The 17,596-nt window shown below is 48.1% G+C and overlaps 1 protein-coding gene across 21 annotated transcripts in view; it reads right to left on the bottom strand.

Annotated features, from left to right (window-relative positions):
* LOC105697572 (calcium/calmodulin-dependent protein kinase type II alpha chain) overlaps positions 1-17,596 on the bottom strand; it is a 96,471-nt gene that overhangs the window by 50,490 nt on the left and 28,385 nt on the right. For all 21 annotated transcript variants that reach the window (XM_012421010.2, XM_012420991.1, XM_012420992.2 and 18 more), the window contains exons 2-3: positions 11,824-11,918; positions 3,818-3,877 (exon numbers count right to left, since the gene is read on the bottom strand). In XM_012421010.2, coding sequence (XP_012276433.1) covers positions 3,818-3,877; positions 11,824-11,918 — 155 coding nt within the window. The remainder of the gene's footprint in view (positions 1-3,817; positions 3,878-11,823; positions 11,919-17,596) is intronic.

Raw genomic sequence — 17,596 nt, 5'->3', positions numbered from 1 at the left:
CCCCGGTAATTACGAGCCCTGCGGAGGGAGTTACGATTTTGCGAACCCGGTAACTTCTGCAAAACGAGAGCGAACGTGGTCATGAAAAGGAGGGCGAAGACACGAAAGCGTGAAAATTCGTGAGAAGACATCGCACACCGAAAAGCATCCTCTAATTCCAGCTCGTAATATCCCAGGTCCATTACCGAAATTCGATTAACGATCCTGCCTTCAAAGTATGGAAAATAAAATAGCCAAGACATTTTGGACGTCTATTTATAGAGAGAGAAAAAAAATTATTTTTAATTAAGCCAGTCCATCATTTTCTCGATATATTCGAAGGACCTTTAAATTCCGATACTTCTTGCGTGTCTTGAACATTTTTCTACGTCTTTCAAGTGGGGGTAATTAAAAAAGATTTATTTTATTCTATAAGTAGCCTCTTCTATATCGGAAGGGGTTTCGTGCGTTGAGATCAGCTGATCGGACGCGTCGTCTTATTTCTTATTTTCTGTTCTATTCTGAGCTTCGTCTCTCTCGGCGGATCGATCAGCGACTTGACGAGATTAATGAAGAGCCATCGAGTCGCTTGTGATTTCTGCGAGATCGAGCCCGTTCCCAGGGGCATTTAAATCCTGGCTCGTGTGCCCTAGGTCGGACTCGTTTTCTCAATCGCGTCGAATCGAATCGAGTCGGGCACCGCGAGTCGTCGGGAATTAATAAGGAAGTTCCCCATCGAGGAGGAAACTCGATATTTTTTTACTCATCTCCGGAATTCACTCCCAGAAGTTCGCGGATTGAAAGCCCGGAGTCTCGTGTTTCGATTAAGGTGGAACGAGATGAATAAAGTTAGGTCTCTTCGAGCTTGCATCCACGCCGAGGAGGCCAGATCGCCGATAAAAACTTCGGTTTAAATTTAAATAAATTATTTACAAGGGTACTCCGGACAATAAAAAAAAAAAATAACACACGAAGTTTCGTTTAATATAACGCAGGGTGTCGGAATGATTTTCGGGTTTACTGTAATTTTCCTTTAATAACTAATGGTTTCATCAAATTTTATCATCCCTCGCTTGTAGATAATAAACGTGGGGGAAAAAAGGTATCGATGCGAAAATCGACCGTGGACTTACATAGTATACTATGAATGTTTATTAAAAGCACTTCTCCTGGCAAATGCCCAAGATGACTGCTACTTAATCGCCAGACAAATACTATCTAAGAGATCATGACATACATCTTTCAAGATGCCGATCGTCGAGTATGCAGGGGATGATTATTTCACACGGTAGAATTTTTCTTGAGGACAAAGTTGAAGGCAAGAATCTTGGAATTAATTAACGAGATAATTCGAGGTTCGACTCGAAATCGAGGAGATTCTTTTTTAAGATAACTCGAGGGTGTGTATCGGGGTGAAACACGTTCCCCGGTCGAATTAAATAAAGGGGGTGCAAGCCGGTGGAAATTAATAAGGAGGTTACCACCGGAGAGGAATTCGATACTTTTTCCCTCATCTCTGGAAGTTTGCGTCTTGAAAGGCCGAAGTCTCGTCTTCCCATCAAGGTGGAAGAGGAAAACGAGGTAAAGAGGAAACTGCGGCTTTTCGTGCAGCCCTATCGATGACCAGTCGATATTTGAAATTCCCTCGCGGGAAGGTAAAAGTTCAAACTCCGGCCGAAGAAAAACCGATAAAACGTAAGAGAGAAACTAAGTAAACCCCCGAGGTCCTCCCTTATCGAGGATGGGCATTAAAAAAGGGAGAAATTCCATCTCGAGTAAGCCCCGCTCGAAAACCGCCACCTTCTCGGGGTAATCCTCGGCATCCGGGGTGGAAATCTTTTTTCCTTATCGAGGACTCATCCCTTCGACATCGGGGGAAGAAGGGCCGCATCCAGGCTCTGATATCGATATATCCGCAAAAGAATATCTTTCTCACAATAATCCCCTCGGAGCGTCGGCCTAAATCTCTCCTCCGTGAAATTCCTCCCTTTCTTCGACCATCTCTTCGGAGAAGGACGCACCCCCGGGTCGAGCATCCCCGTAGAGAAAAAAATTCCCCTCCCGGTACCACTCATCGCCGAAAGCCAAAATCATTTATTTCCATTGAAAATCCCTCCCTCGCATTTTCATCCCCGAACGAATGCTAAGAGACGAATTCACCCCTAAGCGGTTTGCACTGAAGGGACAGGACTATCGGTGACAAAATGGATTCCGCGTCGATGAATCATGAGCCCCCGTAAATCTCAACCCCAGTTATAAATTCTCGAGAGGTTTTAAAAAATAGATTCCGTGTCAGTGAATTACAAATCCCCGGGAATTTTAACCCGAATTCGAAGTTTTCATGAACTTTTTCACGAGGGAGTCAGGAATTCCGTTGTCTCTCTCCCCTGTCCCCCGGGAAAAATTTAAAGGGACGTCCGGGACTCTTGAATTTCGCAGAGATTAGCCGGCTTTCATCGCCTTTCCTTCCGTCATCTAGGGCTTTCTACCGTTCCATCCAAACCCCGGGAGATATCAGCTGTCGAGAGATTCCGCGTCTCAGGGGTCCAGAGGGCCGAGGGGTGGTTCTCTAGGGGTAAATTCTCGAGACTCGCAAAGCGACTCGGCCGATTCGCGCTCGAGTAGTCGAGATACCGAGTCTCTTGGAGGGTAATAAAGCGGGAGGGGTTCCTTTGAAACCGGACCAGAGAAGGACACAAAAGGGGTGTCGCCAGGGGTCGGAGAGAGACAGAGCCCGACCCCCGAGGAATGCATTTACCGACAGAGGGAGTCTCCCTTTTTCCCCTCTTTTGGAAAACCGAGCGACGATTCCGCCATTACCGACGAGACGGGGTCCCTTCCTCTTTCTCCCCCAAAATCCACCCCAGAGCCGCAGCAAAAGCTGCACCGCAGTGCAGTTGTTCTCGGTGTTTTTCCTCACGGCTCGAAAGAGCCGCTTTATGCACCCCCTGCATCCTGCGACCGCGCCACCCCCGTCGAAAGCTTCCCTCCATTTTTATTTTTATTCCTCGGCATTTTTATTCCCCGCTTTCGGTTTTTACGACCTTTCTCCGGGGCCAGAGGAACGCCGAGGAGCTTAACGGCGCTCGTGCTCCGATTATAGCGATTGGAAAATTCTCAAGTCGGGTGTACCCACAAGTAGGGGCCGACAGGGGTTCGGGATTACTCCCCAAATGCACCCCAGGGAACGTTTTCGGGTTCTGGGAAGGTCTACGTTCGTTGAAAATATTTTCAACCCTCCATGAGCTTCGTAAAAAAAAATTCGCCATTTTCATTGTTATATCCAGGCAATCTCAAGAAGAATCAGCTGATCGATATCGAGGTCGAAATCGAGAAAACATGACCGGAGGCCATGTCGTGTTTCTGTCATTCGACCACGAGTCGATTTGTCATTCTATGTGGGTCTCGATCCGATCATCTGATTGGCGTCGATGCATTCAATTTGGATTTATAGGATCAATTGACCAATCACGGCCTATCCGACTCTTACCACCTAAGGCAACGAGACCGCAATTCGATGAATCGCAGTCGCGGTTACCCAATCGACCATCGCGATTGCCTGTATTATTGGGATTTATTGATGAAATTCAATTGACAACGTCTCCTCAGGCTGATCGGGCTAAAAGGGACGAGCTAGACGATTGATTCTGTCAGGCATTTTCTTTTCACGGTAAAAGGCTCGACCTTAAAAATCTTAACAGAACTCTCATGTATAATTAATTTTCGGTATATCAAGGCACAAGACTGTTTCACTTTTTTAAAAACTTTTACCGCTGCGCTGCCGGCTTCAATTATGCGGATTTGTAAATATTTTTTAATAATAATTCTTCCAACTCACCGATATTTGGATGCTGTAATTTCCTACATATCCGTGCTTCGCGCTCGAGCTTCTGGAAATCTGCAACAAAAAGGATGGAATTAGTCATTGGGTCGTATTTTTGGGGTCGGTGAAATATTCCATTTGCTAGTAAGAATCGCGAACGTTTTCACGTCCCTCGGACGTGATCCATGGTGGAAACGCCAACCGCACAAAAACACCCTCTTTCATCCACGTCGTCGATCCGTCGAGACCCTCGAGACGAGAAAGACCAATTGGTTGTGGCTTAGGACGAATGAAAAATGACGTTTTGTCTGCTACTCGGCTTCGGGCCGAGATCACGTCTGCGAAACCCCGTTTTTTTTCTGGCCCTTAGTCCGTCACCCCCCAAGACAGGTCGTTATTTCAAGGGAAAACTCATGGGGGTCCCGAAAGAGTTTCCCCTGGGTTTCCTCCCCTAATCCTCCGACCTCTCTTTTTCTCCTTTACTTTTGACCCAGGGCATTATACCAAGGTATGTAGGATATACAATAAAATAAACGAGAAATGATAAAGGAGAAGCATCGGTATGAAGTGTAATAGAAAATGAAGGCAAAAGCAATTTTAATATTACTCTAACGGAGAGGGGAAATTTTGCAAATTTCACATAAAGGTGCTTTAGAGATCGATCAAGATACTCGAGGAATAAATATTCTCCCTCTTATTTGTATCTCGAACCCCTTATCGCGCGAATCGCGGGGGCGAAAACCTCTCTTGGAATCGAATTATTTTCCACCCTCGAAGGAGTCGGACGTGGCTTTTATTCTGTCAGGGAAAAGTGGCGTATTCGCGTGAAAAGTCCTTCTGGGAGGAGAGAAAACCACCCTGAGGATCTTTCCTAAAGATCAGGTGCGACGCTTCGCGGGAGGAGCTGGAAGTGACGGGAATTAATTGATAATAATTTGAACATAATTCCGGGGGCCATGTTTAATTGATATTTCATGTCGAAGTAGTCGTTGGACTCAAGGGGAGGAAATTTACAGGGAAACGTTTACCGGGGAAAACTCATTGCACGACTCGAATCCGATTTCGGTGGGAGCGATGGGGTCTTCGCGGGAAATACACCGAGGGGGAAGATTCGACTTGGAAAAATCCCCCGGAACTTTTCTCCCCTCGGCGTACTTCGGAAACAAAGTGCGATCGTACCTCACGAGGTGTCCGAATCGAGTCTCCCCAGGAAAAGTCCGAAAATCGATTAATCATTCCGAAAGAGCCAGCACTTCTTCCCTCCCTGCCTTCCCCCTTAAGTTCTCGCAGTTGCCAAAGGAGTTTCTACCTATTTTACAAACTACACACGAGGCCTTATTTCACCAGAAGCCCCGGAAACTCGGAAAAAACCGTCCGATCTTTATCGGCCACTCCGAAACTCCTAAAGTTAAAACATCGACGAGTGAAAGAAAGAAGACTCCGAGGAAAAGTAACATTAATTCTGCACATTCACAAAATGGCAATATAAATCTGCTAAAAACACATGTCTCAATAATTTCTATCAGAAAGTATCCTCCAGTGGTCAATTTCCTCAGATCGCGAATTAATTCCGAGCCGTCGATAAATGTGGATAAAAAAAAAAGAAATTAATCCCGCCCTCTTGGCTCCTTCCCGCAATTGCGGAACTTCGTTTTAATCATCGCGACGAGTATTCCCCGCGGAAAGGGGGATAAAAAAATGTCTCCTTCGTGGAAAACCCACCCGGAGAGTCGATTTAGGCACGTCGGGGGAGACGCGAAGTCATATTTCTTTGAAACGGGGAAACCACGAGGCGTAAATGTAAGAGTGTAAGTCCCGAGTGACGTAGAGAGGTGTACCTACACGTATAAAGTAGGAAAAAGGGGGATGAAAAATTCATCACCTACGGTCGGGCTGAGGAAAAACTCTGAATTCCCCGAAAAGGGGTTGAGTGCCCCTGGCGAATGGCGGCCCCCTTCGTTGCATACAAACCAGGCAATAAGTTTTCTATCACGCTAGACGTGGCGCTTCATTCATCCACCTAATAACATATTTAACGCGCACGTGGTCGTGCATACTTTGCATAACTCCTCGGCGGAGCGTTGCAGGGGTGCACGTCCCCCATTTCCCCCCGTAAAATCCTTACGGAGGCTCGTTGCGTATTTACGTGTTCCGCAAACAACGAGTTACACGTACTTCCGCCAAGGTGCACTGCGGCGTCCCATTTGGGCATTTCGGAAGCTGCATGGACAATTTTAAGAGCCCACCCCACGGTCTCGGAGAGGGCGTTTTCTTCCCTAAAGTGGAGATTTTCCCCTCTTTTTCCCCCTTCTTTTTATCATTTTTCAACACGTGGGTATGTACGCGTACCTGTGCACCTTCCTGTCTCGAGCCACACGCGAAGCTGGTAATTATGCAGGAGAGTCATGCATATGCATCGCGGCCCCGCGTGGGGCCGAAAGGAGTGCCTAAGGGGTTGTGCCCGACCTAGGGCAAGGTATTAAAGCCCGATCTCCACGGCGGGTCGAATCGAGACCTACCCAGAAAATTCATGGGGCAAGGACCGACCTCCTTGGTGTCTGCGAGGGACCGAAGAAAATCAGGTAAATCAGGTAAATTAGGAAAATTAGGACAATCAGGAATATTAGGAATATGGATTCCCGATTTACCCCCGCCTGGTTTTCGGCAGGGCCGAGTCATCGATCGCCGCCCCTAAACTCGGTCGCCACTTCCGGTCGGAGATTATTGAAATTGGAATTGACGCGGCGTGGGACAAGTCCGGGATTATTGAGGCAGGACGCGAATGCGCGAATTCGACTCTTGAAAAAGGGACAGCCTGGCTGGACAAAAGCTCTGATTTCGGAACGCCCGACGACTGATTCTTGATATTCGCGCTTTTAAACTGTGTAGAGGGAGCGTCAGAAATAAAGATCCACTCTTAAGAAAAAAATGATAACGGCGGGAGAAATCGAATTGATTTTAGAACCGGGGCTTGGACCAAGTTAAAAAGAGTAATTCTGTCGACATTTATTACATTCTACGTCGCTAACGTTGTTAATAACAGCGATTGTAACGAATCTACAGAGTCGGTGTTTACCAAGTAAGCCTTTGGAAAGTCATAATTCATCCAAGCGTAATTTTTCCAAGGGCGCAACAATTATCGGCTAATGCCGGGCCCAAGCCTTTGTCTCGCCGCCGGTGAATAATTCAACGCGCACCCTACCCTCTCCTTTGCAATTTCATCGAACACGAAACTGTCAGCCAGGGTGCTTGTCGCGTCGTTTTTTGCAAAATTTCAGAGCACCCCCGAGAGGGGTGGCGGAGCGGAGGCGGCCGCGAGGCTAACAAGCCACCCTTGTTCGCGTTAAACTCATTAGCAACCCGAGGGACCGCGAGGGAACGGCAAGGGTTGTTTCGTTTGTTTCGTTTCGGCCCCGTTTACGACGACCCCGGGAAATCGAAAAACAAGGACGCCAGTTTTTCCGCAGAATTATTGGATTTTGGTTCCAACTTTTCCGAAAACGCGAAGCGCATTGCGTCGTCTAACAAAATGGCGGCCGCGGGTTGCAGAGTAAGGGACGACGGGTAATATCACCACGCACCTAACAAGCCCCTCCTTGTTTGCGCTAAACTCGTTACCAGGGCGCCGTAACAGAAGCAGGGGTTGGTCGCACGCGTTCGCACCTGGGCCACCGCAAGACCATGGGGTAAAAATAACCCCATAAGTTTCACCTCGCACGCACGATTCCATACGTCCCGGAGTGCCTGCGAGTGGCATCCTAACCTCTCCCCAACAATGACGACTAATCAAACAAAAGCTTAAAAATTCACCCCCTCCCTTGCATAATCACCACTTAATCGTCACAAATCGCGTTCCCAAGTTATCTCTCTAAAAAAAAAAAAAACGAGTGAACTTATGCCGAAAATAAATATCCGTGTCCATAAAAAAATAGATAAATTAAGACAGTAGAGTAACCGCATGGAATAATTTCCGAGCACCGTCTAGCAGGAAAATAATAGTGATCAAAGCCTCGTTGATCCCCCTCGGCGCCCTCGGAGGAATTTCAGTTCCGGGGACAGGTAAATAATAAATCCTCCTCTCTCCCGGCGGTCCTCGATGGGGATTTATTCATACATGAAATGCGCACGCGGTGTACATTATATATACGTGTGGGTACACATGCACGAAACACGACAGGTACGCCATATGTGCGAGGTTAGGTCAAGAGGTTACTGGGGCAAGGTCGTGACATGCGAGAGCCCTCTTCTGGGCTTCCTGGCTTCGCTTATTAATTTCCATCCCCTTGTGCCGCGGCGAGCCGGGGGTGGAAGAGAGCCAGAGAGGAAGCGAGGTGGAGAGCAGGAGAGGAATAAAGGAGGAAGGGGGAAGGGAAGAAGAGAGGACCACCCTCTCCAATGGACTCGAGGCAAGGGTGGCTGCGCTTTGCTCGCGCCATCTGGAGCCCGGCCTTTAAGCACACCGAGGGGGTCTGATTCCTCGTAAACCGCTACCCCAGGGAGCGGAACAAGTAGGCCATTTTGTCGGGAGATTTTCGAAATCCTCGAGAGGGGGAGAACTAACGAGAGGGGAAAAAAAAAAAGCGCCGTTAAACGACCTATCTCGCGTTGAGTAACCCGAACCCTTCGTGCGACTCTCCAGGGGTGGCTCTTTACCCTCGAAGAGCACCTACAGGGTACTTTCCCGAAATTTTTCCAAATTACAGAGGACCCCTGCCGAACGTGGGTACGAGCGAAGGTCACTGAAAACGACTTTTACTCCCCGCTTGTTCTTTTTTTTTTTCATTTTCTCTGGAAACCGGAAACCGTGGAAAAAAAAGTATATACCCAAAGCTAGAGCAGTCGGATAGGGAGGCGCAGGTGTAAGCGGAAACTGGCGGGTCCAGGGATAAAGCTTGTATATCTCGGGGTATTCAGCGTTTTTGCCACGGCTCATAAAGTTTGTATCCCGTAAAAAACACACGCGGTGCCTTTGAAATGGAAAACCCCCGCCTGCGGTAGCCGCCGCTCTTTTTATATTTTCTCTCTTACTTTTCCTTTTTTTAAATCGAAACTGTTCGTCGGAATTCTTTGATGGGACTTTTTCTAGGGACAGGGTGGATGGCGTGGGAGGGTTCAAGGTCGCCCGGAATCAAAAGTGAATATTTCCCCTTAGCGCCTGGAGGTAAACTGGGCGGCGTAAAAAAATTCTATACGGAAAATGGGGAAAATTCGTGGCGCGGCCAAGCCGGGGATTGGGGGGCCCGGGAATAAAGCTTGTATCTTCCGGTGGTGCCCATTTTTGCCGCGGCCCGTAAAGTCTGCACCCCATAAAAATCGAGACCGGCAAGCCCCTTTACGAGCGCGAGGACGAGCGACGGTTCTCCGGAAAAAGCCTCCGGGTTTTCCTTTTGCCTCCCCGATATGCGGATCGATCCTCTCCTCGAGGGAACCCTCTCTGGCATTTAACCGCGTCCGTCTCTTAACAGGTGCGAACGGCCCGCACAGAGGCCGACCCTAAACTTTATATTTTTATTATTAATAAATACCCCCGCGCCATTTTCAGCCCCATTTCGCTTCGATTCCGCAATCCCGTAAAGAACCCCTCGAAATATCCAAAGAGGGAGGAACTCAACAAATTTCCCGAATTTTAGGAATTCTTATTTTCGATTTTACAACGGGCCGAGGGTCTTGAATTTCCCGAATTTCATTCTTTTGATTTTTAACTCGCCGCTCCTTTCGGAGGGTTGATCAAATTCAATGCCACGATTCGCTGGGGATGACGACGTTTTCCATTCGCAGGGTCGAGTGCAAGAGTCGAATTCCTCGCATTTCCTGCCTCGTTTTGTCATTCGTCCTGTCCTTCGGTGCATCCGATGTATGCGACCCACGGCTCTAAATCTGTCGAGTGCCGACAGAGGAAGGTTCTAAGGTCGCGCTTCCTTCCCGGCCTCTTCCTCGTAGGTGCTCGCAACCTCGAGGACCTCCTCGAGGCCGTCGGCTCTAGGTCGGGTCATCCTCGTCGAGCTGATCGGTTTTCGAGTTTTCTTTTCAACCGGGACGATAAATCCTGCCCCGGAGCCAGACGACGTCGAGCCGCGCGCGATCGACCTCGTTCCTTTTTCATTTCCTTTTCATTCCTTTTTCATTTCTTTTCCCTCCCCCATTCCCCTCCGTCCGTGAGAACTACTTCGCGAAACTACCTCCGGTGGGTAGTTTCACGGAGAGATCATCCCCGAATTTGTCGATCACTCGTGAGGGAATCGATTTACAAGATGAAGATTAAGGGAACTGGTAGCGATCGCGGAGTCTGCTATCACTCGTTATTTCGCGAAATGACGAGGCGTTTACTTCGGCTAGGTAAAATGCGACGGCGATGGCGGATTTTTCCCAGGGAATTTCAAACCGATATTTGGCCGTGGCGTATTGATTGGCAGGTAAAGTCGTTAAACATCGGAGCACCGGAGCATCGAAACATTGACCGAGCAGATTCGATTTGGAGCGGCCCTTGTGACTCCATAGCCCCGAAATACCCGAAATTCGTTAAAAACGTCCCCGCGCAAGTACCGGCCATCAAATATACATATACACGCGTGCATGAATGTGTCTACGCAAACAGAAGTAAAGTGAGGGAAACACTTGGAACGAGCCCGAGAACGACACTCGATGTTTAACCGTCGCCCGTTTGCACCGCGCGACGTTACCGCCCAAAGCAATTACCCCGTAAAAGGGGAAATAATTTGTTTCCACGGAAGGAGCCTGCAAATGTAAGGTGCAATTGCAGAGACGATTAGTTTTACGTGCGATAAGGCTCTATAATCAAATCGAAATTCCCCCGAAGCGTTAGTGCGGAATTAATTGCGCGACGGTAGGAGGGTCGAGGGTTTGATCCCAAGGAGAGGAGACAGGAAACTTTTTTTTTACTTTTTTCACATACATATTTTGATATTCCTTATTTTTTTTATATAGCGCGAGAGTCCGGGAATTAAGAAACGGGTACCAAAAATCGTGCAAGTATGCATCCGTAGACCGATTTTTTCGACGCACCGGTTGCAGCCACTAATTCGATTCCATCGTAACTCGACGCCGTTTATCGGATGAGATTCTACAGTGTATTTTAATTGATTCGATTATAACGCTCGTTTGGCTTCCGTCCTCGTTCACATTTTGGCTGTGCCAGGAAAGGTGGTAGTTTCCTTCGCCTCTTTTCGGCTTTCGAAAAATCCCACGGGGGGCTTTCGGGAAAATCTGATTCTTGTCGTTGTCAGCGGGTGAATTTCGAAATTTCGTGAATTAATTGTTAAGACAGGGGCGAGGTCGTCGCAACCATCGCGTGATCGGTGACCCGACCGGAAGCGGGATTTAAATATTACGAGTACCAGGTACCGCGATATCTGACTGATAAGGGTGGAACCTCGTGGAGCTATCTCCAAATCGAAGCTCTGATAAGGCGAGACTAATCGAGTCGGCTCGCGTGACGCGTAAAAACGGAGGAATTACATGCCACCCGGTTCCTTTCCGGAACCGACTTCCGGAATCTTTAATAGGAAGGAAAATCGAGGCATAAAGGGATTTATGAAGAGAAATTATGGACTGAATTATGAGACCTGGCCCGGCTGATTTTTGTCGAAACTCGAGCCTCCGAGACGCTCCTATTTCGAGATTAGCGACGGAAGTGAGCCCAAAATTGCGGCTCGAGGAAGAAACTTCGGAGCAGGGGGACCAACCATGGCACGGCACTGGCAAATCGTTCGTCGCGATGGAATCTTGGCAGAGTGACAACGGCGTCGCTCGTTGTTTTTAGACATTAGGCGGCACGAGAAACCGAACTCTCGCGAGGTCTCGTGCTCGATGTGCTTTCAGGCCCAAAATGTGGGTCCAAGGTCCCCAAAACAAGGAAACAGGCAAAAAAGGTGCTTACGAAAATTTCCCCCAGCCACTCAAAAAATAGGAAAATAATCTCCGTGATTATCTTAGGATTGTTCAATCATCTCTTAGCTATGAGGAATTTTTTAAAAGTGATGGGCACCAAAAATGCGACTTACCTCTGGAGGAGAGCTTTTTGGTATTGATGATCTTCGCTGCGAACTCGAGTCCGGAGCTTTTCTGCACGCAACGGCGCACCACGGAGAAGGCACCCCTGGAACGAGAGAAAACAGGGGTTTTAGTTATTAATTTCGAAGGATTTTTTGAAAATGCTCGGGCAAGTCTTCGCAAAGTCGATGGAGGTTCTCGGGGAGCTTAGGAACTATCGGAAGCCCGTCGAAGGCGCGATTTGCCGGCAGAGAGAGAGAGAGAGAGAGGTGGGACAAGTCGAGCGTACCTATACACGTTGGATCGACATAATGCTCATTGGCAGTAACTAGTCAAGTAAAGTGCCCCCAGGTATATTCGGGGCTGAAACTTTCCGATTGCCACCTGAGACAAACTGCACGAGCCCTCGCGAGTGAACTTCCCGAGCCCGTACTTCGACCTCGCCTGTGCGAAACTCGGTCGTTTAAATCCCCCCAAGTGCCTCGGCAATATTCCGCAAAAGCACGAGATCGATTCGTTACTTAATGGCGCCAAGACATTCGCAGAACGAGCTGCATCGTTTATCCGAAAGGAATGGAAACTACTTGAGCAAGCTTCGAGAAATTGCCGGAGCCGTCGAGGGCACAGTTTCCGTTAAAATTAGGGGTCCCTATACATAATAATTCCCAAAGGATGGGTTGTCGCCCCCCACAGGCGAGCAAGGTGCCCTCAGGTATCCCAAGACAAAACTTTTCGAATGCCACCTGAGGTGGAGGAGCCGCGCCAACTCCTCGAATCAGCTTCCAGCCCCACAATTTGGCCTCTCTTGAAATTCCATGATTCGATCCTCCGGTAGAAATTCTATTCCCAGTGATTCCGAAATTTAGGTAATGCGTGATACGCGATGCAACGAGGGTTCCAACCCTATACCGATCGCTTTTAGAGTCGAGTACGCGTTCGGGTATTTTTGCGGCGGTACTTTTCTGGGTATTTATGCCCTCTTTTGGCGTTCCGTGCCTTTCAGCGGGTCTTTCGCTAATGTCGCACTTTCCAGCCGAGAGACGCGTCAAGCCGAAGCCGAGTCGACGTCGGAGATATGCTCTCGGTGCTCAGGTGGCACACCTCTAAGGTATCGTGCATAAAACCCCGAGCCTCTAAGTGGAGAAGCTACTTTCCCCGTCACGAAGACGTCCCACGCAGTTGTTTCCATCAGACCTCGGCTTCTATTTCCAGCCCTTGTTTTAAGGGAATTTCATTCAAGAACCCTGGCCCACAAAGTCAACTTTTCAGGAGATTTCGAATCATGGAGACGCGCAATATCCACTAATTACTTTAATATGGATCTGAAAGGGGGCACTGAAAATCCGCAAAATGACACCGAGGAACTCCCCTGCGACAGAAAACTGCGATCGAGCGGAAAGTGCAATTAATTCCCGAGGAATTAATTCGTCAACCGTCGACGACTTAATCCGCGTACTCGCGAAACATTACGAGGGAATAAATCCTCCCAATTACCCGCGAAATCGCCACTCTAGAGAGATCTCTCCGGGGAGTTTACATTTCTTTTTTTTTTTTACAATCCAGAAAACGAGAACCGAGGATCGAAAGGAATGCTCGCCTCATTCTTCGACAATTTCAGCCAATTACAGGGGAGTCATGAGATCTCCTTATGGAGCGACCGGCGAAGTCTTTGCACGTCTAGATACGTCAACTCGTTATCGCGTCTCCCTTTCCTCATTTTTTTTCCCTTCGATTTCATTCCCGATTCGATCGGCGGGATAATTGGCAGGACGATTAATTTTTATTCCTTTTCCCCGGGAGAGTTCTCTAATTCGTCCCTGAGATAACTATCCATCTCCTCGGGATCTCGGTCGTCCTTTCCCGTCTCGAAGTTCCGCCAGGAAAAGGCCCGGCGGTTTAATACGCGGTAGAAAATGAAAAGTTAGGAGGGGATCTCGGTTGAATCCTCTATATCCGAGATTTAAACTCGGGGACGAGGAGATCCCTACTTTCGAAGTCGACGACAGTAGCCGATGGTCCGAGCAAAAAGAGTCCCCGATCTCCGGAGAAGGAAGCCGTTGCCATGACGACCAATCATTACCGGAGATTGTGCAGTCGCGGTAACCAAGTATGCACCGTGAATAGGAATACCGTGAAAGAACCCGGTGCTCCTCGACGAATAGGATGTCTCCATTCCGTAGGACGGACCTGACTCCTAGAGGACTCTAGAGGATGGACCCAGCCCGAAAGCTGGAGCATCGAGGCACGGAATGAGAAATTGATAATTTGCCCCCAAGATCAGAGAACGGCGTCAATGAAACCTAGGCTTAATTTTAATTTCAAGAAATCGTCATCCAATGAAATTGAGAAATTCCCCTGCAAGACGTGGAATTTAAATTTTTATCTCTCACACTTTCAGAAAGCCTAAGGAATTATTCTCAATTTTACGCGATTAGCAAATCCAGGGACCAAGACCGATTTTTCCCGCAAACTCGAGGATACCCACGACGAATAACGGAGATGATAAGAGAGTAATTTGTTATCGAGGGAAGTAGGTAGAATTCCGTATTGATCCGCGCGTTCGGAACGCTTCCTCCCCAGGGAACCATTTCCAGTCTCCGAAGAACGGCCACGTCTGTTCCTGCGATTCGGTTATAGGTGCAAGGAGGAAACTAAGACACAATGGGAATAATTATCGGGAAAAAGGGGGAGGTATCGAGGAGTCGCGACTCGAGGGGAAGGGTAGGACTTTCCAAGGGAACCTGAAGAAGGAGGAAAAGCGGAAAGCAGGAAAGAGAAGGTCGCAAAAGGTCCGTCCCGATCGCAGTTTCATTTGCATCGCGTTCCACCCGAGTTTCCCTCGATACCTTGCAACTGGGTCGTGGGGTCCTTTGAGGCGATATACATGTATCGAGGCGACGCCTTTTAATACCGAGAAACGCGTGCATCCTCCACCTGAACGCATTTTCGGGATATTGCTTTCGCGAAACAGAAGGCGAAAGGGTGGAAAAAGAATTCCGCTGATCGCCGTTTCACCACCTCTACGCTACTTACATAAAAATTATCCAAGAATTGCCCCAGTCTAAAAATCTACCGTTTATCCAGACCCAAAATCCCTTAATTACACATTTTTAATACCTCGGGTGGATTACAATTTTTTTTAGACACCTTTAAAACCTTAAAAATGAGCTGCGCTCATCCTAACGAATACCTGTTGCATTATTTCCGAATTAATTCCGGACTCTATGAATTTACCTGAATATATACATTAATATACATGTTATATATCGTTTTAACCGCGTTTCTTTTCAGCTAGCCTAAAAGTCTCTTAGGCGATTCCATGCACTTATATGCAAGAAACCTCACAGTGGAGGCGCCGTTCTTGCGGATCCGTTCTTTCGTAGGCAGCGATCGTACAACCTCGCCGAATGGATGTATACCTATGTGCACCTAGAGTGTGTATATGCACCTAGAACCTCGTTCGCGAGGGAAGGGTGCATTGAATCGCTTTGTGCAAGGCCAGTCGTCTGAGTCCGACCACTTTAACGTCGGACGGTCGTGCCGAGCTGACGCGGCTTTGAATCGACGATGAAATTGTATAGCATGTCCGTGGTAACTGCGTTTCCATGCTTCGCGGCTCGCAACATGTCCCGTGTACCTCTTAACGAAGCAAATTGTGACGTTTAACAATACTAGCCTTGCTCTCTTTCGTTCCCCCTCCTCGCGCCGCATCACCCACGTGATGCTCGGGTCGTTCATTAATTTTCATATTAAAAAGGCGCCGATACCAAATAATGCCAAAATGTCGCCCCTTATCGGCGTCTTTGTCCGGCGGTGATAATAATTTTTTCATTCAATTTTCATTTTTTTTCTGAGGGATCTTTGAATTTTCTCACGTCTTACGTGATCGCCGGCACAGCGATCGCGCTTTGTAAAGTCGACTTAAACTCGTCCATTAATTTTCATATTAAAAAAGCGCCGATACCAAATAATGCCAAAATGTCGCCCCTTATCGGCGTCTTTGTCCGGCGGTGATAAGAATTTTTTCATTCAATTTTCATTTTTTTTCTGAGGGATCTTTGAATTTTCTCACGCCTTACGTGATCGCCGGCACAGCGATCGCGCTTTGTCAAGTCGACTTGAACTCGTCCATTAATTTTCGTATTAAAAAGGCACCAATAGCAAATAATGCCAAAATGTAGCACTTAATCGGCACCTTTGTCTGGTGGTGACAATAATTTTTCATTGAATTTTTCATATCTTTCCTGAGTAATCGTTTAATTTTCTCACCCCTTACGTGATCGCCGGCAAAGGGTTCGCGCTTTGTCGAGTCGACTCCATCAAATTCTCGGCTCGCTTCCTGTTTCTTAATTAAAACCCAGAGGAGGGAAATTGCCGAGTTGCTTAACTGAAAAGACCCGCGGAGAGACTCGCGTTTTACGGGGCCATGCCGGGGAGGTGGGCAAAAGTTTTCGCGAAGTTATGTAAATCGCGGATAAATATTGCAGGGGCCTCCCTCGGTTACGCAGTTCCGCTCTTCGCGACTCGTCTGCCCGGGAAAAGAATTGTTCCGAGCATTTCCCAGGCTGCGAGATGCGGAATTTGGATGTAGAAGGAGCGCCCATAGCATCGAGTGGAATTTCCAGGGGAAAGGTGGAGGGCCTTCCAAACTCACGTCTCGAAAAGAGATGGGAAAAAGTGGAAAAGGAATTATCATATATTCCGACACGAGGGGTACAAGGAAACTCGATAAAAATGGCGTGCTTCAATTTTTAGTCAATATTTCCCTCGGGAGGGGGTGAGGTCGGCCGCGATTTTCCTGCGTCGAACAACGAGAGTTTTTCCAAGCCACGAGAGACGGGGTCTCTTTGAAATAATTTAAGACCCCCTGTCATCGCGTGCACGTGCCTCGGTAAGAGCCGCTGTCTCTCGACTTTTGAGGGAAAACTCGGAATCTCATTAATATTTCATAAACTCCGCCGGCGAGACGTCGACGAGCCGGGAGGGAAGCGCGGAGGCCCCGTCATTCTCATTTTCGAATTAGACCTTGCCTGTCGAAAGGGGAAAAAATTGGAGACAAAAAAGTACATAGGGAAAAACCATGGGAGAGAAAAAAAAATGTCGATCGATCCAGGGAAATTAAATCGACCTATCGGAGCTCCATAAAACGCGGACGCGACGTTCGCCGACTTTTTACGCCGAGGTATGAATAATAAGTGGCGAATAAAATCCAACGTGGGACGATCCGACATGGAGTAGACATGGATACGTGGCGGCGTTATTTGCAGTCCGGTCTTGACTGAATTATTACGGACGAAGGATGACAGCGATTTATCCCAAGACGAGGGCTTCGGGATTTTTCACGGATACGGATCGCCGATCGGTATCTCGCGAGTCCCCGAGGAGCAATAAATCAGCTGATCGGGATATCTCGAGGATCGAGACTCGAGGCGGTCGCGGCTTTTTCGCGTCCTTCCCTCGTTGATAAAGCGTTCGGCTCGGTATTTATTGGCGCTACTTTCCGATAATGGTTTAAGTGGATTGAAAGTAATTTCGGAATTAATTCGGGAGGAAATTTTGCATTAATTAGAGGGGAACGTCTTCGAGGAAATTACGCGATATCCGGTCACCGAGTGTGCGACACGCCAGGAGGAAGACGCGTCCCATTGGCGAGGTATATCCAGGACGGGGCCATTTCTCGCAGGAACGACCACCCATCGGAGGTAAATTAGATTACGGCCCGAGCCGGAAGTGTGTCGAATTAAATCCCTCCCCGGGGGAAACTTGCGAACACAATGTCCGCTC

Source organism: Orussus abietinus, unplaced genomic scaffold, assembly GCF_000612105.2.
Source record: "Orussus abietinus isolate OABI.00-Male unplaced genomic scaffold, Oabi_2.0 scaffold39, whole genome shotgun sequence".
Taxonomy (NCBI): Eukaryota; Metazoa; Arthropoda; class Insecta; order Hymenoptera; family Orussidae; genus Orussus; species Orussus abietinus.
The sequence above is the reverse complement of the archived record's forward strand: the minus strand, read 5'-3'. Positions and strand labels throughout refer to the sequence as shown.